General features: G+C 45.3%; 1 protein-coding gene across 1 annotated transcript; it reads right to left on the bottom strand.

Moving 5' to 3' along the window:
* Window positions 1-20,171: 20,171 nt before the first annotated feature.
* LOC132404485 (uncharacterized) lies at window positions 20,172-24,530 on the bottom strand. Its single transcript, XM_059988641.1, has 2 exons — window positions 23,374-24,530; window positions 20,172-22,641 (listed from the first exon to the last, which is right to left on the bottom strand). Exons 1-2 carry the CDS (start codon window positions 24,292-24,294, stop codon window positions 20,314-20,316), a joined length of 3,249 nt encoding a protein of 1,082 aa, XP_059844624.1. The 5' UTR covers window positions 24,295-24,530; the 3' UTR covers window positions 20,172-20,313.
* Between the last annotated feature and the right edge of the window lie 429 nt (window positions 24,531-24,959).

Genomic DNA, 24,959 nt, shown 5'->3' with positions numbered 1-24,959 from the left:
AGATTGGGATGCCTCACCTATCCAAACACTGGTTTTTGTGAATTACTGCCCTCCTGCTCCTGCCGGTTGGCAAGAAATAACCAATTGCACACTGCATATAATTATAAAGAAAGTATATTTATGAATGTTAACTTAGCCAAAGAGTTATTAAAGAAAAGAAAGAAAGAAAACAAAAAGACCCCTTGTAATTAAACAGTTAAATGTGCGTAAGGTTGGAGCTCATCTTGAAGTTGTCTATAACTCACACACCCGGTCTGCGTGAAAGCACACACCACCTTCTGAATGTCGCTCGAAATCAGTCTCCAACGAACGAGCTCCCCCACGGGAGTATTGGTCCTTCCTCCTCGAAGCCATTCAACTGCACAAAGCACATTGTGCAACAGGGATGGCATCCTCAGTCATCTTCCCTCCTGTCCTCTCCCAGCTCCCACCAAAATTGACCTTGACCCACACCAGTGTCCGTCGCAAAAACCTCTCAGCCCAGCATTCTCTAAACCTTCTCCCAATTCCACCATCCTGATTGGCTGACACCACATTCCTAAGTTGAACAAGAAAGCATCTTATCTCAGCTCAGACCCAAACAGGCTGAAAGCAGAACAGACTGCCCTTTAAGAACTACTAAAATGAAATACCTACAGCCTAGCAGTAAAAATCGCAAGCAGAATGTATATTCTATACATTCTCTGATATTAAAGGGAACTATTGGACTATTGATCATGATGAACTTTTAATTTCCTGCAGCAGTCCTTTATGCTGCAGGACAGGGGTAACCAAGTGAAGTCTTTAAATGAGGAATTCTAGAAAGCAAGAAGTAATTGGACCAGCAGTTGAAGACAGGACTCAGATTCAAGCTCCCATTTGATCCTTGTAACACTTTGGTTTTACCTTATTGTTTATAATTGGCAGCAGCTGCAGCAAATTTGATAACAAAGCATTAGAGTAGACAACAGTTCTGAATGTTCTCTGCAGTACACTCGGAGAAGCTGGTGAATATCTTTAATTACAACATCATTCATGGACATGGTCAGATTCCTTCATAAACAAGGGTCATGAAATTATAATGTGAATGATTAGTTCAGAAAGGTCAGAAAAGAAAGTCAGGTTTTGTAGATAAGAGTCTCTCTCTCTCTCTCTCTCTCTCTCTCTCTCTCTCTCTCTCTCTCTCTCTCTCTCTCTCTCTCTCTCCTCTCTCTCCCTCTCTCTCTCCCCTCTCTCTCCCTCTCTCTCTCCCTCTCCCTCTCCCTCTCCCTCTCCCTCTCTCTCTCTCCCCCTCCCCTTGCTGACCACAGATGGATAAATGAAAAATTAATCAGTACTGGCTGACAGGAAAAGGAAAAGATTGAGGATGGACACATAAAGCTGTGTCTAAAATAGTGACTGAAGACAGATTCAATCATCCCAAATACCATTTAAGTATATAAAACTGACAGATGGTACAAAGGCAATAATATTAAAGCAAACTAACTCACATAATTAGAGGAAATCACATGCAGTGAATTCTCACAAGACAGCTGTTGTGTCAATATGTGTGGAATTAAGTTGTAATTGTGTTCGACTTGTGTTCCTATTCAGTGCTCTGCTTGTACCCCAAGTAAACTTTTCCAGTAGCACTTGCTCACTACTGTAGTGCATTAGAAACACCTCTTTCATCTTTCCCTAGCCGAGCTCCGATGGCCAGGTGGATGCTGAAATAACCCCACAAAATAAACAAACTCAATCACCTGTGGTACTACCTGCTTCAGCTACTCCCGGGTGAGTGAGTATTGGCTGTACACCGCCCTACTCAAAGTTCCAACATAATGTCAATGCTTTCACCACTGTTGCAGGGATTGATCTGGATTCCATGAGAGGAGTGTGGTATCCTGCAGTACTCTGCTTCCCAGACAAACCCAGGACAGCATCAACGGTCCATTCGTTTGAGTAGCTATGGTGATTAGGGGAGAAAATGCAACTATGCATTTTGTTTTACAATATTTTTCAGTATTTCTTAGAGTTTAAGGCATCTTACTTATTTTTTATTGTTACCTTTAAATATATTTTTATTTCAAAATAATTACCGCAAATTTTAGGCTTTAGGTGTCTGAGTGTGTGAAGTTTTTTGAACTGCTGTAAACCCTTGATAACTTTGATACGGGGCAATGCTTTGCCCACCGTTGAACACATTTACATGGAGCACTACCATAAGAAAGCGGCATCCATCATCAAAGACCCCCACCATCTAGATCATGCCGTTGTCTTGCTACTTCTATCGGGCAGAAGTTCCACACTACTAGTTTCAGGAACAGTTATTACCCTGCCGGAGGAGACTCAATGGGCCACATGGCCTAATCCTGCTCCTATGTCTAATGGCCTTATGGTCTACAAAGGTACAAAGGTTCGTTTAATATCAGAATATGTATTCAGTATATAGCCTGAAATTTGTTCTCTTCACAGACATCAACAAAACAAGAAACCCTAAAGAACAAATGATAGAAACGTCAAAGCCCCAAAGCCCCCTTCACAACAACAACAGCAAAGTGTCGGCTCCACCCTTCCCCACCACCTGTACCAGCAGAAGCACCAACCTCTCTCCCCCCACCCCCACCATGCCAGCAAGAGGAGAAGCCCCAAACAAACCTTGATCCAGAGTTCATCAAAACTACAGTCTGCAAACCAGCACTTCACATCTCATACAATTATAAGGCCTCTTAACACAAGGACTCTTCACAACTTGTGTTCTTAGTATTATTTTTATTTGTACAATTTGTCTTCTTGTGCTCATTGCTGTCTGTCAGTCCTTGCCTGTATATGTATAGTTTTAAATAAAACTATACTGCTTTGCTTTTAAAAACATAGAAACAGAGAAAACCTACAGCACAAGACAAGCCCTTTGATCCCACAACGCTGTGCCAGACATGTCCTTACCTAAGAAATTCCCTATAGCCCCCTATATTTCTAAGCTCCATGTACCTATCCAGGAGTCTCTTAATAGACACTATCGTATCCACCTCCACCACCGTCGCTGGTAACCCATTCCACACACTCACCACTCACTGCGTAGAAAATGACATCCCCTGACATCTCCTCTGTACCTACTCCCCAGCACCTTACACCTGTGTCCTCTCGTGCTAGTCATTTCAGCCCTGGGGAAAAAAACTCAGACTATCCACATGGTCAATGCCTCTCATCATCTTATACACCTCTATCAGGTCACCTCCCATCCTCCGTCGCTCCAAGGAGAAAAGGCCGAGTTCACTCAACCTATTCTCATAAGGCGCGCTCCCCAATTCAGGCAACATCCTTGTAAATCTCCACTGCACCCTTTCTATGGCTTCCACCTCCTTCCTGTAGTGAGGTGACCAGAACTGAGCACGGTACTCCAAGTGGGGTCTGACCAGAGTCCTACATAGCTGCAACATTATCTCTCGGCTCCTAAATTCAATCCCATGATTGGTGAATGCCTTCTTAACCACAGAGTCAACCTGCGCAGCAGCTTTGTGTGTCCTATGGACTCGGACCCCAAGATCCCTCAGATTCTCCACACTGTCAAGAGTCTTGCCATTAATACTATATTCTGTCATCATATTTGACCTACCAAAAAGAACCTCCTCACACTTATCTGGGTTGAACTCCATCTGCCACTTCTCAGCCCAGTTTTGCATCTTATCAATGTCCCACTGTAACCTCTGACAGCCCTCCACACTATCCACAACACCCCCAACCTTAGTGTCATCAGCAAATTTACTAACCCATCCTTCCACTTACTCATCCAGGTCACTTATAAAAATCACCAAGAGTAGAGGTCCCAGAACAGATCCCTGAGGCACACCACTGGTGACTGACCTCCATGCAGAATATGACCCGTCTACAACCACTCTTTGCCTTCTGTGGGCAAGCCAGTTCTGCATCCACAAAGCAAGGTCCCCTTGGATCCCATGCCTCTTTACATTCTCAATAAGCCTTGCATGGCGTACCTTATCAAATGCCTTGCTGAAATCCATATACACTGCATCTACTGCTCTTCCTTCATCAATGTGTTTAGTCTCATCCTCAAAAAATTCAATCAGGCATGACCTGCCTTTGACAAAGCCATGCTGACTATTCCTAATCATATTATGCCTCTCCAAATGTTCATAAATCCTGTCTGTCAGGATCTACTCCATCCACTTACCAACCACTTAAGTAAGACTGACTGGTTTATAATTTCCTGGGCTCACCCTATTCCCTTTCTTAAATAAGGGAAAAACATCTGCAACCCTGCAATCCGCTGGAACCCCTCCTGTCCCCATTGATAATACAAAGATCATCGCCAGAGGCTCAGCAATCTCCTCTCTCACCTCCCACAGTAGCCTGGGGTACATCTCATCTGGTCCGTGTGACTTATCCAACTTGATGCTTTCCAAAAGCCCCAGCACATCCTCTTCCTTAATATCTACATGCTCCAGCTTTTCAGTCTGCTGCAAGTCATCCCTACAACCACCAAGATTCTTTTCCGTAGTGAATAGTGAAGCAAGGTATTAATTAAGTACCTCTGCGATCTTCTTCCATTCCATACACACTTTTCCACTGTCACACTTGATTGGTCCTATTCTCTCATGTCTTATCCTCTTGCTCTTCACGTACTTGTAGAATGCCTTGGGGTTTTCCTTAATCCTGTCCACTAAGGCCTTCTCATGGCCCCTTCTGGCTTTCCTAATTTCATTCTTAAAATCCTTCCTGCTAGCCTTTTAATCTTCTAGATCTCTATCATTACCTAGTTTTTGAACTTTTCAAAAGCTCGTCTTTCTTTTTGACTCAATTTACAACAGCCTTTATACACCAAAGTTCGTGTACCCTCTCATCCTTTCCCTGTCTCATTGGAATGTACCTACGCAGAATCTTTTTATTATACCTTTCTTGAATCGGTCTCCCTATCTGCTCCTCGATGTCCCTGTTGTTATTGGGTCGTCTATAAAAACACCCAGTAGAGTTATTGACCCCTTCCTATCCCTAACTTCCACCCATAGAGACCGTAGACAAACCCCCCATGACTTCCTTCTTTCCTGCAGCCGTGACACTATCTCTGAACAACAGTGTCACGCCCCCACCTCTTTTGCCCCCCTCCCTGTCCTTTCTGAAACATCTAAAGCCTGGCACTTGAAGTAACCATTCCTGCCCCTGAACCAACCAAGTCTCTGTAATGGCCACAACATCATAGCTCCAAGTGCTGATTCACAATCTAAGCTCATCCGCTTTGTTCATAATACTCCTTGCATTAAAATAGACACATTTCAAACCATCGGTCTGAGAGTGTCCCTTCTCTATCAACTGCCTATCCTCCCTCTCGCATTGTCTCCAAGCTTTCTCTATTTGTGAGCCAACCTCCTCTTCCTCTGTCTCTTCAGTTTGGTTCCCAAACCCCAGCAATTCTAGTTTAAACTCTCCCCAACAGCCTTTGCAAACCTTCCCACCAGGATATTGGTCCCCCTGGGATTCAAGTGTAACCCGTCCTTTTTGTATAGGTCATACCTGCCTCAAAGAGGTCCCAGTGATCCAGAAATCTGAATCCCTCCCCTCCACCTCATTCTACTCCTATACTCACTATCACGTGGCACAGGCAGTAATCCCGAGATTACTACCTTTGTGGTCCAGCTTCTCAACTTTCTTCCTAACTCCCTGCAGTCTGCTTTCAGGACCTCCCCCCTTTTCCTGCCTATGTCATTGATACCAATATGAACCACAACCTCTGGTTGTTCTCCTTCCTACTTCAGGATATCGTGGACGTGATTAGAAACATCGCAGACCCTGGCAACTGAGAGGCAAACTACCATCCGTGTTTCTTTCCTGCATCCACAGAATCGCCTGTCTGACCCATTAGATTAGTGTGCAAACTTAAAGCAGACGCTACTGGGGGTATGGTATTGATGTGGATAAAGAATTGGTTGGCAGACAGGAAGCAAAGAGTGGGAGTAAACAGGACCTTTTCAGAATGGCAGGCAGTAACTAGTGGGGTATCGCAAGGCTCAGTGTTGGGACCTCAGTTGTTTACAATATATATTAATGATTTAGACGAGGGAATTAAATGCAGCATCTCCAAGTTTGCAGATGACACGAAGCTGGGCAGCAGTGTTAGCTATGAGGAGGATGCTAAGAGGATGCAGGGTGACTTGGATAGGTTAGGTGAGTGGGCAAATTCATGGCAGATGCAATTTAATGTGGATAAATGTGAGGTTATCCACTTTGGTTACAAGAACAGGAAAACAGATTATTATCTGAATGGTGGCTGATTAGGAAAAGGGAGATGCAACGAGACCTGGGTGTCATTGTACACCAGTCATTGAAGGTGGGCATGCAGGTACAGCAGGCGGTGAAAAAGGCAAATGGTATGTTGGCATTCATAGCAAAAAGATTTGAGTACAGGAGCAGGGAGGTTGTACTGCAGTTGTACAAGGCCTTGGTGAGACTGCACCTAGAATATTGTGTGTGGTTTTGGTCCCCTAATCTGAGGAAAGACATTCTTGCCATAGAGGGAGTACAGAGAAGGTTCACCAGATTGATTCCTGGGATGGCAGGACTTTCATATGAAGAAAGACTGGATCGACTAGGCTTATACTCACTGGAATTTAGAAGATTGAGGGGGGATCTTATTGAAACGTATAAAATTCTAAAGGGATTGGACAGGCTAGATGCAGGAAGATGAGTGAATATGACATTAAAATTGACGATATGATATATCAATACAAGTAAAGCTGCCTGGATCAGAAACATTTAGAAATCACAATTCCTTAAAATATATACTTTACCTAGAGAAAGTAAAATGGCACAGAATTGGGATTCACAAAATCAGTTGTTCCCACTCTTGCCTGAGTCAGAGGTTGTAAGTTTAAGCCGCACTCCAAACCTTGAGTGTAAAGTGCCAAGCTATTGCTAAGTATGGTACTGATAGAGAATTACACCACGGGAGGTGCCAGTTTTTGGAGATGTTAATTGGAGGGTCCTTCTGTTTTTGCGCTTGGTTCTAGTTTGAAGAAGTGCAAGAAAGTTATTCTCTTTGTCCAGACCAATGTTTATCTCACAAACTACAAGCATGAGTCAAATTGTCTTGTCATCATGACATTTCTCCCTGTAGGAGCCTGCCATTAAAGACGCATGTCCCTGTGCCACTTTAATAGTCTGGTGTAAATGGGTTGGGGAAGAGGCACCTGGAGGATTGATGGGCAATTATTCCAGTTGGCATGGCTCTAAAGTGAGAGGGGGAAAGTTTAAAGGGGATTTGTGGGACAGGATTTTTTCAAGAGAGTGGTAGGTGCCTAGAACATACTGTTAAGGGTGGTATTAGAAGCAGGCAGGATAGTGCTAATTAAGAGCCATTTAGAAAGGCACATGAATGTGTAGGAATGTAGCAATATAGATCATGTTTAGACAGATATGTTCAGTTTAATTGGGCATCATGGTCAGTACAGAGATCATGGACCAATGGGCCTTTTCTTGTGCTGTACTATTCCATGGCCCAAACAGTATGGCACCAAATCTCCAACTGCTGTTCCATCAGGGGAAAGGCAGTTTGGAGATATCACAGGGCACAAATGGGCAGTCACAGATATAGTCCATCCAGTAAGATGTTGGCATGCTCAGACCCAGCGACATCTATGGGGTTAACCAAGGGAGTTATTGTCATTTTTTAAACATTTTTTATGATCACGACATTAAGAACCTCAAGTACTGCAGGTCTACCCCATCAACAAGTTGCCCATTGGTGGAGGAGCTGGGCTTGACGCAGACCATGTTGCTGCCTGCTGCAGAGAGGTGGAGTTGGTTTGCAAAGAGGACGTGCATTCTAAGAGTGAGTGATTGTACTTAGATGTTTTTCTTGTGATTGCAAGACCTTGTTGGATGTTAGTAATGTGAAATGCTGCCAGTCTGATTCACTGGTTTATTGGTGCAACCGATGGCAGGGGAGGGGCAAGGCCTCGGTTGTAGCTAGGACTAGGCCTCAAGCTGGGGTGTTGGCTGTTTGCAGGCCCCAGAGGAGAGGCATTGAAATCAGTGCCAAGAGCCAGTGTGGCGTGGTGCCCTCCGGTATTCACCTGGTGGAATTCAAGCTGGATTGTGTTCGTCTGCAGACTACTGAGGGCTTGCTCTTGCCAACAGGATTCATGGACTCAGGAACTTCAGCTTTTGTAGGAAAGGCAGGTGCTAGTGCTGGAGATGAGGTAGCTGGTTTACAAACAGAGGCAATGTGTAGTATGGAGAGGCTGATGATAGGACAAAATTGCAGTCAACAGATGAGTTACAACGAAAAAGGAAGACAAAATTGGAAAGGGTGAATACAGGACTGAAGGTGTTATACTTGAATGTGTACAGTACTCAGAATAGGGTAGATGAACTTGTAGTACTGTTGCAGTTTGGGATGTATGACATTGTAGGCATCATGGAATCATAGCTGAAAGAAGATTATAGTTAGAAGCAAAATGTCTGAGAATACACATTGTATCGAAAGGTCTGGCAGGGAGGTAGAGGGGTTGGCATTGCTCTGACGGTAAAAAATGCAATCTAATGATTTGAAAGTGGTGACATAGAGTCAGAAGGTGTTGAATCATTGTGGATAGAGCTAAGGAACTGCAAGGGTAAAAGTACCCTGCTGGGAGCTGCATACAAACCTCAAACAGTAGTAGGAATGTGATCTACAAATCACAATGGGAGATAGAAAATGCATGCCAAAAGGGCAAAGTTACAATACTCATGAGGGATTTCAATAGGCAGATAGATCGGGAAAATAAGGTTGGTGCTGGAATCCAGGAGGAGGAATTTCTAAAATGCCTATGAGATGGCTTTTTAGAGCAGCTCGTGGTTGAGCCCACTAGGGGATCAGCTATTCTGGATTGGGTGTTGTGCAATGAACTAGAATTAACGAGAGTTTAATGTAAAAGAACCCTTAGGGAAAGTGATCATAATATGATGAAATTTGAGAAGAAGCTAAAGTCAGATGTATCAGTATTACAGTGGATGTTACAGAAGCATGAGGGAGGAGTTGGCCAAAATTGATTGGAAAAGAACACTGGCAGGGATGATGGCAGAGCAGCAATGGCTGGTGTTACCTGTCCCGTGAGCATGATGTAATTATCTTGTGATGGGCATGATGTAAGAATCTCATGATAGTGGGGTGATGTAATGTCACATGATAGCATGTTCCCGTTGGTATAAAAGGGAGACCGTAATTTGTTGCACAGCTTTTTTGTTGGGAGTTACAGTCGGTGGTTACGTAATCGTAGATGGAGAGAGAGAGTGAAGAGATTCAGCTTCGTACAAACCCAAAGAACTGGGTAGGAATCAACGGTGTTCCATGTTTATCGAAGTGATTGACGTGAAGTGAGGCAAGCACTTTAGTTAACCCCTGCATGGTCTTGGGTGTTGTGTAGTAACCACCTCCGGCAAAAGGTCAGTCACTTTGAGAAATCTTATTCTTTGGGATCTTCAGAAAAGGCACTTATCAGCTAGGATCTGCGTCAACAGTTCTGTTTTCTCTTCGAGGCTTGGCTCATTGCTGGTTCAGATCATTGCTGGTTCGGGAAGTCTCTCCTCTCAATTATTTCATAAATCACATGGACTTTTTAAACTACCACTTTACGACTGTGCTTGAATAAGCTCTGTTAAGAATTCTCTCTAAATTCGACAGTTTGATAACTATAGACGCATAGTACTGTTAACTTCCGTTTAAGTTAGTCGTTTGTTTACTTTTTGATGTTTTTGAGTAGAGGTTAATAAATTTTTGTTGTTTATTTATAAAAACCCGACTCAATTTCATATCTACTGCTGCTGGTGCTTAACACTGGAATTTCTGAAAGCAATTTGGAAGGCTCAGGATATACACATCCCAAAAAGCAAAAAAAGTATTTTAAAGATGACACAACCATGGCTAAGAAGAAAAGTCAAAGCCAACATAAAAACCAAAGAGAGTGCATATAATAGAGCAAAATTTAGAGGGAAGTTAGAGGATCTTTTAAAAACCAACAGAAGGCAACTAAAAAAGTCATGAAGAAGATAAAGATGGAATATGAATGTAAGCTAGCCAGTAATATTAAAGAGGATACCAAAAGTTTCTTCAGATACATAGAGTATATAAGACTAGTGAGAGTTAATATCAGACCATTGGAAAACAACCCTGGAGAAGAGTTAGCAGACATTTTGAATAAGTATTTTGCATTAGTCTTCACTGTGGAAGACACTATAGCAGTATGCTGGAAGTTCCAGGTGTCAGGGGGCATGAAGTGTGTGAAGAACCTACTAGGGAGAAGGTTCTTGGGAAATGGAAAGTCCTGAAGGTAGATAAGTCACCTGGACCGGATGGTATACACCCCAGGGTTCTAACAGAGGTGGCTGCTGAGACCGTGGAAGCATTAGTAATGATTTTTCAAGAATCTCTAGATTCTAGGATGGCTCTGGAAAACTGGGAAATTGCAAGTATTACTCCACTCTTCAAGAAGGGAGAGCGGCAGAAGAAAGGAAGCTATAAACCAATTAGTCTGACCTCAGCGGTTGGGAAGATGTTGGTGTCAGTTATGAAGGATGAAGTCTCAGGGTACTTGGAGGCACATGATAAAACAGACTGTAGTCAACATGGTTTCCTGAAAGGAAAATCATGTCAGGCAAATCTTGAAATTCTTTAAAGAATTAACAAACAGGATGGACAAAGGAGAATCGGTTAATGTTACCTGGATTCTCAGAAGGCCTTTGACAAGGTGCTACTCATGAGACTGCTTAACAAGCTACAGAAAATTACAGGGTACAGGAAATTACATGGTATACAAGAAAGAAGTACGCAGCATCAGTGACCAGCTACATCAGAAAGTGCATTGATGATGTTACTCTGTCCAAGACCATCACTATACGTGCCAACCAGAGGCCATGGATGACAGTGGAGGTGCGTGCGCTGCTGAGGTCCCGCGACTCCGCCTTTAGAGCAGGCAACAAGGCAGCTTTAACAGCAGCAAGGGCCAAACTGTCCCGAGCCATCAGAGGGGCAAAGCGTGCACACGCCCAGCTAATCCACAGCCACTTCCAGGACAGCGGCGACACGCGGCGCATGTGGAAGGGCATCCAGGACATCACCAATTACAAGACAACATCACCTGACTGTGCAGGTGATGCCTCCCTCCCAGATGCGCTGAATAACTTCTATACCCGTTTTGAGGCGGAAAATGACATGGCGGCGAGGAAGTCCACCCCTCCTACAAATGACCAGGTCCTGTGTCTCTCCGTGGCTGACGTGAGAAGAACCCTGTGCAGGGTTAACCCATGGAAGGCTGCTGGACCAGACAACATCCCTGGTAGAGTGCTCAGAGGATGTGCAGACCAGCTAGCAGATGTTCTCATTGACATCTTCAACATCTCCCTGAGCAGTGCAACCATTCCAACGTGCTTCAAGGCCGCCACCATCGTCCCCATGCCAAAGAAGTCTTCAGTGTCCTACCTCAATGACTACCGTCCCATTGCACTCACTTCCATCATCATGAAGTGTTTCAAGAGGCTTGTCATGAGGCACATCAAAACTCTGCTGCCCCCCTCACTGGACCCCCTGCAGTTTGCGTACCTTCCCAACCGCTCAACAGATTGGGAGATCCTCATCCTCATCACAACAAAGGCTCAACGCCATTGCCACAACCCTCCACCTGGCCCTAACCCACCTGGATAAAAAAGACACATACGTTCAGATGCTGTTCATAGACTTTAGTTCAGCATTCAACATAATCATCCCTCAGAAACTGATTGGAAAGCTGAGCCTATTAGGTCTGAACACATCCCTCTGCAACTGGATCCTAGACTTCCTGACTGGGAGACCTCAGTCAGTCCGGATCGGGAGCAGCATCTCCAACACCATCACACTGAACAGGGGGGCTCCCCAGGGTTGTGTGCTCAGTCCACTGCTGTTCACTCTGCTGACCCACGACTGTGTTACAACACACAGCTCGAACCACATCATCAAGTTTGCCGATGACACGACGGTGGTGGGTCTCATCAGCAAGAACAACGAGACAGCTTACAGAGAGGAAGTACAGTGGCTAATGGACTGGTGCACAGCCAACAACCTGTCTCTGAATGTGAACAAAACAAAAGAGATGGTTGTTGACTTCAGGAGGGCACAGAGCAACCACTCCCTGCTGAACATCGACGGCTCCTCAGTAGAGATCGTAAAGAGCACCAAATTTCTTGATGTTCACCTGGTGGAGAATCTCACTTGGTCCCTCAACACCAGCTCCATAGCAAAGAAAGCCCAGCAGCATCTCTGCTTTTTGCGAAGGCTGAGGAAAGTCCATCTCCCACCCCCCATCCTCATCACATTCTACAGGGGTTGTATTGAGAACATCCTGAGCAGCTGCATCGCTGCCTGGTTCAGAAATTGCACCATCTCGGATTGCAAGACTCTGCAGCGGATAGTGAGGTCAGCTGAGAAGATCATCGGGGTCTCTCTTCCTGCCATCACGGACATTTACACTACACGCTGCATCCACAAAGGAAACAGCATTATGAAGGTTCCCATGCACCCCTCATACAATCTCTTCTCCCTCCTGCCATCTGGGAAAAGGCTCCAAAGCATTTGGGCTCTCACGACCAGACTGTGTAACAGTTTCTTCCCCCAAGCTATCAGACTCCTCAATACCCGAAGCCTGGACTGACACCTTGCCCTACTGTCCTGTTTATTATTTATTGTAATGCCTGAACTGTTTTTGTGCACTTTATGCAGTCCAGTGTAGGTCTGTAGTCTAGTATAGCTTTCTCTATGTTTTTTTTATTACGTAGTTCAATCTAGTTTTTGTACTGCGTCATGTAAACCATGGTCCTGAAAAATGTCTCATTTTTACTATGCACTGTACCAGCAGTTATGATCGAAGTGACAATAAAAGTTGACTTGACTTGAGATTGTAGCATGAATAAAGAGCTGGCTGATTGGTAGGAGCCATAGGGTGTGAATGAAGGCTGTGGGTGACTAGTGGTGTTCCACAGGGTTCTGTGCTGGGATTGATTAATCTTATTTTATATGTCAGTGATTTGGATGATGGAATTGATGGTTTTGTTCCAAACTTTGCAGACAATATGAAAATTGGTGGAGAGGCAGGTAATTTTGAGGAAGTAGAGTGGCTACAGAAGGACTTAGAGTGGGGAAAGAAGTGGCTGATGGAATACCGTGTCGGGAAGTGTATGGTCATGCACTTTGTAGAAGATATGGAAGGGTTGACTATTTTCTATATAGACAGAATACAAAAAAAACTGTGGTGCAGAGGGACTTGGGAATCCTTCTGCAGGTTTCCCTAAAGGCTAATTTGCAGGTTGAGTCTGTGGTGAGTGATGCACCATCTATAACTCCCGGAGACGGGAGGTGAACGATAGGCTTTTATTAGCAGCAAAACGGACCACGGCATCTCAGAGACTGAGGGAGGAACAGTGCCTCCAATCGCCTTTATGCAGGGGTCTGTGGGAGGAGCCACAGGAGCAGTCAGTAGAGGGGCGTGTCCAGACAGGTATACATAGTTTACCACAGTGAGGAAGGCAAATTCAATGTTAGCACTCATTTAAAAAGGATGAGAATATAAAAGCAAGGATGTCATGTTGAGATTTTATAAAGCACTGGTGAGGCCTCTCTTGGAGTGTTATGAGCAGTTTCAGGCTCCTCATCTTAGAAAGGATGTACTGAAACTGGAGAGGGTTCAAAAGAGTTTCATGAAAATGATGCCAGGATTGAATGGCTTGTCACATGAAAAGGGTATGATGGTTCTGGGCCTGTATTCACTAGAATTCAGAAAAATGAGGTGTGGCATCATTTAAACCTATTGAATAGTGGAATCCCTTGACAAAGTGAAACTGGAGAGGATATTTTCTGTGGTGGGAGAATCTAACATCAGAGGGATGAAGTGATAGAGAGGCATACTTTTAGAATGGAGATGAGGTGGAACTTCTTTAGCTAGAAAATGGTAAATCTGTGGAATTCTTTGTGTACTGAAGGCAGAGATCGATATGTTCTTGATTGGTCAGGGCATGAAGAAGGCAGGACATTGGGGCTGAGAGGACACTTGAATAAGCCATGATGAAATGGCAGAGCAGACTCGATGGGCCAAATGGCCAAATTCTGCTCCTATATCTCATGGTCCTCAGTAAGTAGCTGCTCACTAAGGGAAAGAGGCTTTTCATTTTCACACAGTCTTTTCCTTTCTCCAATGTTCACTTCTTCAAATTAGAAACATGAATAATAACATCACAATAAACGGTTAATTCTTATTAAGGGGATAATGTCAAAGAAATGATGAATAAATGATGTGGAAAGTAAGAAATCTGCCATCAGTGATATTAATGCAAAGGTATTTTAATCAAATCAACCTCAGGACACCTTTCCGTAAATGGTCTTTCATTGGTATTCAGGGGGTAAATCAGCCACAGATCAATGGAGGCCATGGTGCTCAGTGAGATCTTTGTGAGTTTTAGTCATAATTGGCTGTGGGATCCAAATTTTAAATATCACAATACCTTGGCCTGCTGAGAATGTCAGCCGTCTCCAAAATGGGCACTACTTAAAATGCCAGTGATTAGGAGCTCTTCGGAACTGCAACCAGAAGTATTTTACTGACACAAGAGACTCTGTAGATGCTAGAAATATTGAACAACACACACAAAATGCTGGAGGAACTCAGAAGGTCATGGAGCATCTGTGGAGGAGAATAGACAGTCAATGTTTCAGGCCAAAGATTCTTCATCAGGACTGTAAAAGCAAAAGGCCAGAAGCCAGAATAAGAAGTGGGGGGGGGGGGGGGGGTGCGGTGGAGGATTACAAGCTGGCAGGTGATAGGTAATATTGTGAGGAGAAAAGTAGATGAATGAGGGAGGGGGATGAAGTAAGAAGCCAGGAGGTGATAAGTGTAAGATGTGGAGGGCAGAAGAGAAAGGAATCTAATCATAGACCATCAAGTAAGTAGAAGGAGGAGAGAAACTAGAGATAGTGGATGAATGGATCAAGGGAAGAGAAGGATAACCATAATGGGGAATGGAAAATGAGGGAAAAGGGAAAGAGGAATTACCAGAAATTAGAAAAATCAATGTTTATCTCCTTACATTGTAGGCTACCCAGAAATAATTGGAGATGTTGCTCCTCCAACCTGAGTTTAGCCTCAGAGTGGTTGTAGAGGAGGTCTTGGACTGACATGTTGGAATGGGAAGTGGAATTAAAGTTGTCAGCCATTGGAGGATGCTGCCTTTTGTGGTGGAGATTGCAAAAGTGCTCGAAGAAACTGTCCTCCAATCCATATTGGGTCTCACCTTTGTAGAGGAGGCTGCACCTGCAGTACCAGGTTGAATAGATGACCCCGAAAAACTCGCAGGTGAAGCATCCCTTTACCTGGAAGGACTGCTTGCGGCCCTGAATGGTGGTGATAGAGGTGGTAAATGAGCAGGTGAACACTTGTCATGCTTGCAGAGGTAAGTGCCAGGAGGAAGATCAGTGGCGAGGGACACATGGGAAATCAAGTGCTTTACTGCCTGTTTAATCAGTTGTCCATTTTGTTCTTCTCAAATAGTGCTGAAGTCATTCCTTCTGCTGAAGTTCCTTTCGAAGGGAGAATTCTACTGTTTAGCTCCAGCAGTAAAAAGGGAATGACAACATATTTCTAAGTTAGGATGGAGGGGGCCTGTGGGTGGCAGCACTCCAACCAGTATATTACTCTTGTCCTTCTTGGTGCTAGAGGATGTGCGTTTGGAAGTGACGTTCAGAGTAGTCTAGCCTACCACTTGGCAGAAGCTGTACACCACACATATAATTTGCTAATGATAGCTGGAGTGGAGAAGTTCAAACATCCATTGACAATCATCCCTGTAATTAGTTTGCCATAACACACTGGCAGTTTGTCTTGTGGAGGTGGCTGGAATTGATGGAATTAATTGTATTTGTCGGACAGCTCAATGCATAAAAGCATGCAGACATGGTCAAGAGGTTCATTTGCTGTTCAGACTGTTCAGAATGGGTGAGAAGCGTGGTCTCATTGACTTTGACCCTGGAATGATTGGTGGTGCCCAGATGTGGTGATTTGAGAAACTGCTGATCTCCTGCAGTTTTCACGCACAACAGTCTCTATAGTTTACAGAGAACCGTGCAAAAAATGAGAAAAAAGACATCTGGTGTCTAACAGTTCTGAGGGCAAAAATGCCTTGTTAATGAGAGAGAATGGCCACACTGGTCCAAGCTGAAGGGAAGCAGACAGTAACTCAAATAGCCACACGTTATTACAGAGGGGTGCAGAAGAACATATCTGAACACACATATTGAGCCTTGAAGTGGATGGGCTACAGCAGAGCACGGACATACACTCAGTGGCCACTTTATTAGATACAGGAGGTTCCTAATGAAGTGGACTTTATGATGAAATAATCGTGAGTATACTGTAAATAATACGCTGTGACCAAAGCTTCTTTGTATATGTGCGACTAACTCCTCAAAAATATGGAGAGAAAGAATCTCGTCTCAATCTTCTCTCTCATTCTCTTAATCTCTGCCCTTTCAACGAAAAAATTGAGAGGCACATTTTGTATTGCTGACTAGTTGCTTTGCATAAACTATAGACCATTAATTAAGATAAAGGAACTTTCAAATGTTGTAAATAATAAATTCAACAGCTTTCAATCATTTTGTTGTTAGCTGGAAGTGCTGACTGTGGATTTGAAACATTACAATCTTCCTAATGGGTCGGGGTCAATATTTTCACACAGAAATCGAGGCAGGAATTTACTGTATTGGACCTCTGCAAAAAACATGCAGAAAGTACAGTTTTTGCACTAACCCTTGCAAATCATGGAGTACTATTCCACAAAAGAAGACCATTCACCTGAATTGAAAAAAGCAAACTGCTGGAGGAACTCAGCAGGTCAGACAGCACCTGCAGATGGAAATGGACAGTCAATATTTTAGGTTTAAGGCCTTAGTCCAGATGAAGGGCTTCAACTAGAGATGTTGACTGTTTCCATCTACAAATGTTACCTGACCCAATTAGTTCTTTCAGCAATATGCATACTTCCTCCAGATTCCAACATCTATAATTATTTCAGCCTTCAAATGGGTTTATCCAATTCTTTTTTGTTGAATCTGTATCAAGCAGACATTGTTTTCCAAATTCTAATCCCTCCTACATTCTTGGGGAGTTTGCTGGAAAATTTTGTTCTCTTACCTGCGCTGATGGTGTTGAAGCAAATCCCATCAAGTCCCATATTCTGCATTGCAGTAGACTTAAAGACTATTTTGAGTGGTGGGGTGGTGGATTTTGTGATCATAAATTTTGACGTTGCTAAAGCTAGTTGCTGTTCTTGTACTTTTGCTTGAGATCTGACAGCCAAAAATTGGAAGTATGTCACTTTATACAGGAACTCCTTGCATCTGCTGTCGGTCTGTGTAACTCATTGTAGTGCACTAATTCTCAGCCTTTGTGGAGCAGATATGACTCATACCCAAGACTTGCCTCCAGCTTGCAAGCAGACTATGGCTGGAAATAGAGCAGGGTTTATTCAGTAAAGTTAAGACAGAATATAGCCCCTCTCTCAGCATCCAGATTACACCTAAGCCTCTGGAGAGATGCTCCTTATCACCACTAAATTCCAGAGCGATGCTCAACCTGAGGGAGATGTGAAGTTGCTCCTTTGCTTTATGTGTGCCCTCCCCAGTCCCAGTTCTGTGCTGAAATGTCCAAATCCAAAACAACTTTTCAAACTGTTCCATTTTTAATCTGTTTTAAGTTGAATTAGGTTTGTCAAAATCTATACGCAATTTCTCCGCAGAACTGATGTATAAAGCAGGCTTCGCTTTTATTTATCTTCATGGATGTTAATAACAAAACTTTATCCATTCTGTCTTTGTTCAAAGGTAAACACTGGTAAGAATTCAAATGTTTCCCTTAGTGATGAGGGCACTGCTTTTAACAACTTGTGGTAACTAAATTGTGGCTTTTACCAAATTGAGGCTTTATGGAGATGATATTAAGACGATAATAAGATGATGATAAGACTAATGGAGATGCACTTTGTCGATTTCTGAATGAAATGAAATTGACGTAGTGATGTATCTATGTGTAGTTGGAATGATAATTAAACTTGATTTAATTAATATGAGCATGTGACATGAGGTGATGAGCCCTTGTGCACTATTTTGAAAATCAGGACCAAGAGGTAGGCAGCTATTAACATTTATTTTACCTTTAACTTACATTATTCCTTCTCTTGAAAGAATTGCAGAACAGAAAAGACTGAATATATGATTCTTTCTCCTGATTTTCTTGATGCAGTCCTTTTTTCACTCATTGTGAGCCTATTTTTTTTTTGTAAACTTGTTTTATTAGGAGTTTTATTTTGGAGTTTGCTGAGGGAGTAGGAAATACAAGGAAGTAGTGTTGAGGTGTGCCACTTACACCAGCTTCAGCAGCCTGGCACACTATCAGTAGACTGTTCAACTGCACGGAAAGCAAGGATTGCTGCTGAGAATGATTTGGAGTATTGTCAACTTTAGCCAATGGACATCCTTAATAGTTGCCCAAAGGTTCAAAACATTTGGTCTCTTACTGTTACTGTCTTATGTCCATAAACTCAATGACAAAAATATAGATGAGTCTTCTTTTCAGACTCATCTATTGTCTTCCCTAAACAGTCCTTAGATACATTTCATAGGCATATGGACCTATTTTTTGCTCACTCCACTAAGTTACTTGACAATGAGTATTCTTTAGTGAGTGTTATTGTCTACAAAGACATAAATGCTTCTGAGCTCTCCATGATAGCTACTAACCCACCATCCTTCCTGCCTTGTCTGTTCTCCAGGCTTTGCTATTCAGAACGTGGTCAGAGGTCTATGAAGCTGCTTTTAGAGATACAACAGTTACTGGCAAGTTGCCTTGCTTATTTAGATCTCTTTGGATTTGTGTCTTGGAGTATAACAATCACTAATTGGTACCAAATATTGTGGAGTTGACATCTTCTCTGTTAACTGATGCAGGATGCCAGAATTTAACCCAAATCTCTAATCTGTGGCTTTACATAATAATAAGAGTAACAATTAAGATCATTTGATATCAGGAAAATTGTTCATAAAAAGAGATACTCTAATATTATGTTTTCCAACAGCATGCTGTTACAGCTTCCAGATGTAGCTGTGATCTTGTAATATTGCCAGGTTTAATAAAAACTTGTACACGTCTCAGCAAATGCAGCTCTTCATGAATGTTTGGTTAATGAGTAAACCACACCTTACAGAGTGTATAGTGTTATGATGCAGGAATTGCAGAAAATTATGGCATGACTGATTTTAATTGTACACGTGTGTTTCTGCCATAATTTCTTGGGAGAATTTATACTTCACCCAGATGGTAGACAAAACAAAATTGAATAGGTAATTACCACAACTCCACCCACAGTACAATTAATAGTGATCTTAAGTTTGCTAAATGTATAGCAGAGTGATCACTTGATTCACTACAGAATGCTGTGGGAGGGCTTGTTATGTTTTACCTAAGAAATAATTGTGTTTCTCTCATTAGTACATGCTTTTTTATTCAATGGTGCAGTTGTGGGTATTAACACCTCTACTTCAAAGTGCAAACCAACATACATTATATTTCCATCAATTTCTGTTTTATTCTGATTTTTAGTGTGTGCAGTTTTGCTTTTGGTTTTCAATTTCAGAAAATATGCAGCTCTGGTGGGAATAAGGATACCAGTTTCTCACCTTAAACAGCTTTCCAAGTGCAGCTTTTGTTTTTGTGATTTGGATTATTGAATCTTGTTCAGTACAAATACAGTTGTTAATTATCACAATGTGCCCATTACACCTTATTAAAATCCAAATGATAAATCAGAATTACCATTGAGAATACAGCTTGTGTGAACAGTTAATCTGCAAAACCTTTGGTTTCTGTGCTGTTCATGCTAAGTTAATTGTGAAGGCTGGGGAATAGGCATTTTTATTCCATATAATTAACTGACTTGACAACAATAAACATTCCGTAAGGTGAATCATTTCCTATATGTGTGGAACAGTGTTATCTGTAAGTGGTACATTTTGATGATTGGTTTTACTGGGCATTGATGCACCATCAATAACTCACACTGAGACGTAGGCGAGATATCGGCTTTTATTGACTGGAAGAAGGAACCAGGAGTGAGTGTCTATCATACAAGGTCCTGGAGACTGAGGCCGATCTTCAGGCCGCAGGTCTCCTTTATACAGGGGCCTGTGGGAGGAGCCACAGGAGCAGTCAGCAGGGGCGTGTCCCGACAGGCACATAGTTCACCACATTCACCCCCCCTTCGTTTGAAAAAGTCCTCATGTAGCGAAGGTTCTTACAAGTCAAGCCGATCAGGCGGTCGAATCTGTCGCTGCGATCTACATAGCACCGGCTGTGACCGCATAGGTGCCGGCAACATTGGCGATTGCACAGGGGACGGGGGTTGCGCGTGTTCTTGCCCACTAGGCGCCGGTGATCCCTCATGCATGTGCGAGGCGCCTGGTATAAATGCGTACGAAACGCCCGGTATACAAGTGTCGTGAGGAGTCTGTGTAGGGCCTGGTGAGTACGGTGCCACCTCTGGTGCAGGGTTCACAGTTACCGGAGAGCCTTCAGGGTAGTGGTCTGCTGCACCTGCGGGTGCCAGGTCGCGGATGGAGACCGTGTCCTCCCGCCCATCAGGTAAGACCACGTAAGCATACTGGGGGTTCGCATGGAGAAGGTGAACCCTCTCCACCAGTGGGGAGTATTTATTGCTCCTCACATGTTTCCGGAGCAGCACTGGCCCCGGGGACGTCAGCCAAACTGGTAGGGTGGTCCCAGTGACAGACTTCCTGGGAAAAGAGAATAGGCGTTCGTGAGGGGTGGCATTGGTGGACGTACATAACAGAGAGCGGATAGAGTGCAGTGCCTCAGGGAGGACCTCCTGCCATCGAGAGACCGGCAACCCTTTGGACTTGAGGGCTAAAAGTGTGGCCTTCCACACTGTGGCATTCTCCCGCTCTACCTGGCCATTACCCCGGGGATTATAACTCGTGGTCCGACTGGTAGCAATGCCCCTAGCTAGCAAGTACTGGCGCAGCTCCTCACTCATAAAGGAGGACCCTCTATCACTGTGGATATAGCAGGGATACCCGAACAGAGTGAAGAGCTGGCGCAGGGCTTTTATGACGGACGTGGCAGTGGTGTCGGGGCAGGGGATGGCAAAGGGGATCCGTGAGAACTCGTCAATAACACTGAGAAAATAGACATTGCGGTCAGTGGAGGGAAGGGGGCCCTTAAAGTCAACACTCAGGCGTTCAAAAGGGCGGGTGGCCTTGACAAGTTGTGCCGTGTCAGGACAGTAGAAGTGCGGTTTGCACTCGGCACAAATTTGGCAGTCCCTGGTCATCGTCCTGATGTCCTCCAGGGAGTACGGCAGGTTCCGAGCTTTCACAAAATGGTAAAATCGGGTGACCCCCGGATGGCAAAGTTGTGCATGAAGGGCGTACAGCTGGTCGAGCTGTGTGCTAGCACATGTTCCCCGGGATAGGGCATCAGGGGGCTCATTGAGTCTGCCAGGCCGGTACAGGATATCATAGGTGTAGGTGGAGAGTTCTATCCTCCACCGCAAAAGCTTATCATTTTTGATCTTGCCCCGCTGTTGGTTGCTGAACAGGAACGCAACCGAGCGCTGGTCGGTCAGCACAGTGAATCTTTTGCCAGCAAGATAGTGCCTCCAGTGCCTAACAGCCTCCACTATGGCCTGGGCTTCTTTCTCCACCGCGGAGTGCCGAATTTCAGAGCCTTGGAGGGTGCGAGAAAAGAATGCTACTGGTCTGCCTTCCTGATTAAGGGTAGCAGCCAGAGCGAAATCGGAGGCATCACACTCCACTTGGAAGGGAGCGGTCTCGTCCACTGCATGCATCGTAGCTTTGGCAATGTCCGCTTTAATGCAGTTGAAGGCCGCGCAGGCCTCAGCAGAGAGGGGAAACGAGGTAGACTTGACCAGGGGGCGAGCCTTGTCTGCGTAATGGGGGACCCATTGGGCGTAATAGGAAAAAAACCCCAGGCACCGTCTGAGGGCCTTGAGAGTGGTGGGAAGAGGGAGCTCTAACAGGGGGCGCATACGTTCGGGATCAGGCCCAATAACCCCGTTTTCCACGACATACCCAAGTATAGCAAGGCGGGTGGTACCAAAAACACACTTGTCCCTGTTATAAGTAAGGTTCAGAGCTGCGGCCACTTGGAGAAACCGTTGGAGGTTGGCGTCGTGATCTGGCCTGTCATGACCACAGATGGTGATGTTATCCAGATAGGGAAATGTGGCCTGCAGTTGGTACTGGTCCACCATCCGGTCCATTTCCCTCTGGAAGACAGAGACACCATTCGTGACACCGAAAGGGACGCGCAGGAAGTGATAGAGCCGGCCGCCCGCCTCGAAGGCGGTGTAGGGGCGGTCCTCTGGGCAGATGGGGAGCTGGTGATAAGCGGATTTCAGATCTATTGTCGAGTACACCTTATACTGAGCAATCTGGTTGACCATATCCGCGATGCGGGGTAGGGGGTATGCGTCAAGCTGCGTAAACCTATTGATGGTTTGACTATAGTCCACCACCATCCTATTTTTCTGCCCAGTCCGAACAACAACCACCTGGGCCCTCCAAGGGCTTGTGCTCGGCTCAATGATCCCCTCCCTGAGCAGCCGCTGCACCTCCGACTGAATGAAGGCCCGGTCCCCCGCGCTGTACCTCCTGCTTTTGGTTGCCACAGGTTTACAGTCGGGGGTCAGGTTGGCGAACAGCGGTGGGGGAGGGATCTTGAGAGTGGAGAGGCTGCAAGTGTCGGTAGCGCAGCTGTTGGCCTGGTTCTGGATGGGATGTGTGTGTCCGTGTGTGTGTGTGGTCAGTAGCGGGGTATGTGAAGAAGTCCCACAAAACTGAGGATTCTTGACAGTGAGTGGTGGGAGGGGCCCGTCGTATACCATAGTCACACTTTCGAGATGGCTCTGGAAGTCCAGCCCCAATAGCACAGGTGCACACAGATTAGGCATGACCAGCAGTTCAAAGTCCCGATATACTGTGCCTTGCACCACCAAAGTCGCTACACAACCCGCCCGGATGTCTGCGGACTGCGACCCAGAGGCCAAATGGAACCTCCGACTGACCGGCCGCGTTGCAAGTCCGCAGCGTTGCACTGTGTCCGGGTGAATAAAACTCCCAGTGCTGCCCGTGTCAAACAGGCATCCAGTCCAATGCCCCTCCACCTGGATGTCCATCATGGATCTTGCAAGCTGGTGTGGGGCGCTTTGGTCGAGAGTCACAGTGGCCAGAGTTGGATCGCTGTCGGGGTACCCGGTCAGCATCGGAGGGTCGGGGGCGGGGCATGCTGACGCCGACAAAGATGGCCGCTCACATCCGGGGTACCCGGTCAGCATCCGAGGATCGGGGGCGGGGCGTGCTGACGTCGACAAAGATGGCCGCCCACATCCCGGCATACAAGATGGCGGCCCCCACGTTTCACCCGCAGCGCTGCACTCCGCTCGAGGTTGAGACTTACAGACCTTGGCGAAGTGGCCCCGCTTTCCGCAGCTGGAGCAGGTCGCTTCTCGCGCTGGACAGCGTTGTCGAGGATGTTTCTTTTGGCCACAGAAATAACAAAGCACGAGTTGCTTACGGGCCACAGCCGTGGTCTGGGTCGGGGAGCTCGTGGAATCGCGACTGGCGGCGGCGTTGGCGAATTCGCTCCCGGGAGCCGGCGGTGGCGGGGTCTGAGGCGTCCACGAAACCGGCGGGGAATCGCGCGACTGGACAGCGTCGGCGTTATGCCGCGCAGCTTCTAGAGCGTTGGCCTTCTCTATCGCCGAGCTTAAGGTAAGATCCGAGTTCTCCAGCAGCCGCTGGCGCATGTACACTGACCTCAGTCCCGTCACAAAGGCGTCTCGCACCAGCAGCTCCGCATGCTGTTCTGCCGTGAGCGTCTTGCAGTCACAAGCTCGGACGAGTGTCTGTAGTGCTCGGAGAAACTCAGCGCACGATTCGCCAGGCCGCTGTTGCCGGGTAGCTAAGCGATGTCTTGCGTAGACGGTGTTCACCGGCCGCAGGTACTGTCGTTTGAGGGCGTCCAGTGCCCCTTCGTAGGTCGGCAGGTCCCGGATAAAGGAGTAAACTTTGGAGGAGACCCTCGAGAGTAGGATTCTGTGCATAACGGCGGGTTCAGTCGCACGAAGCTCCGCCAAGTACGATTGGAAGCATGCAAGCCAGTGTTCAAAAGTGAGAGCTGCGTCAGGGTCTTGAGGGTCCAAATCCAACCGGTCCGGACGCAAAACGGGTTCCATGTTTTAAAACTTCCAGTCAATAAAATTGATGCACCATCAATAACTCACACTGAGACGTAGGCGAGATATCGGCTTTTATTGACTGGAAGAAGGAACCAGGAGTGAGTGTCTATCATACAAGGTCCTGGAGACTGAGGCCGATCTTCAGGCCGCAGGTCTCCTTTATACAGGGGCCTGTGGGAGGAGCCACAGGAGCAGTCAGCAGGGGCGTGTCCCGACAGGCACATAGTTCACCACAGGCATGCATTTATCTGTGCCACCTTTAAGGTCCAGCCACAATGCTGGACAAACAGAGGTCAAAACTGGTTTGAAATTGGAGCTGGGGCCTCATTAATGTTTCCAACAAGAACCGTGATGCAACAGGTTTCAGTTTCAAAGACAGGTTGCTCATTTGAGGAGAATAGTATCAAGTTAAAGCAGTCAATGACAGAAGCACTCAGGAGGTCAGGCAGCATCCGTGGAAGGAGTCTGTTCAGCTCAAAGGTCCAGCATCTGAAACATTAGCTGTTTCTCCCTCCATAGATGCTGCCCAAACTCATGAATGTTTTCGCATTTTCTGTTTCTATTTCAGATTTCCTTTATCTTTATCATTTGCTCTTCTCTTGCAGTGCTGAGCCAGTTCAAAGTTCAAAGTGCAAAATAAATTTATTATCAAAGTACCTAAA

This window comes from Hypanus sabinus, chromosome 14 (genome assembly GCF_030144855.1).
Source record: "Hypanus sabinus isolate sHypSab1 chromosome 14, sHypSab1.hap1, whole genome shotgun sequence".
NCBI classification, from domain to species: domain Eukaryota; kingdom Metazoa; phylum Chordata; class Chondrichthyes; order Myliobatiformes; family Dasyatidae; genus Hypanus; species Hypanus sabinus.
The sequence above is the reverse complement of the archived record's forward strand: the minus strand, read 5'-3'. Positions and strand labels throughout refer to the sequence as shown.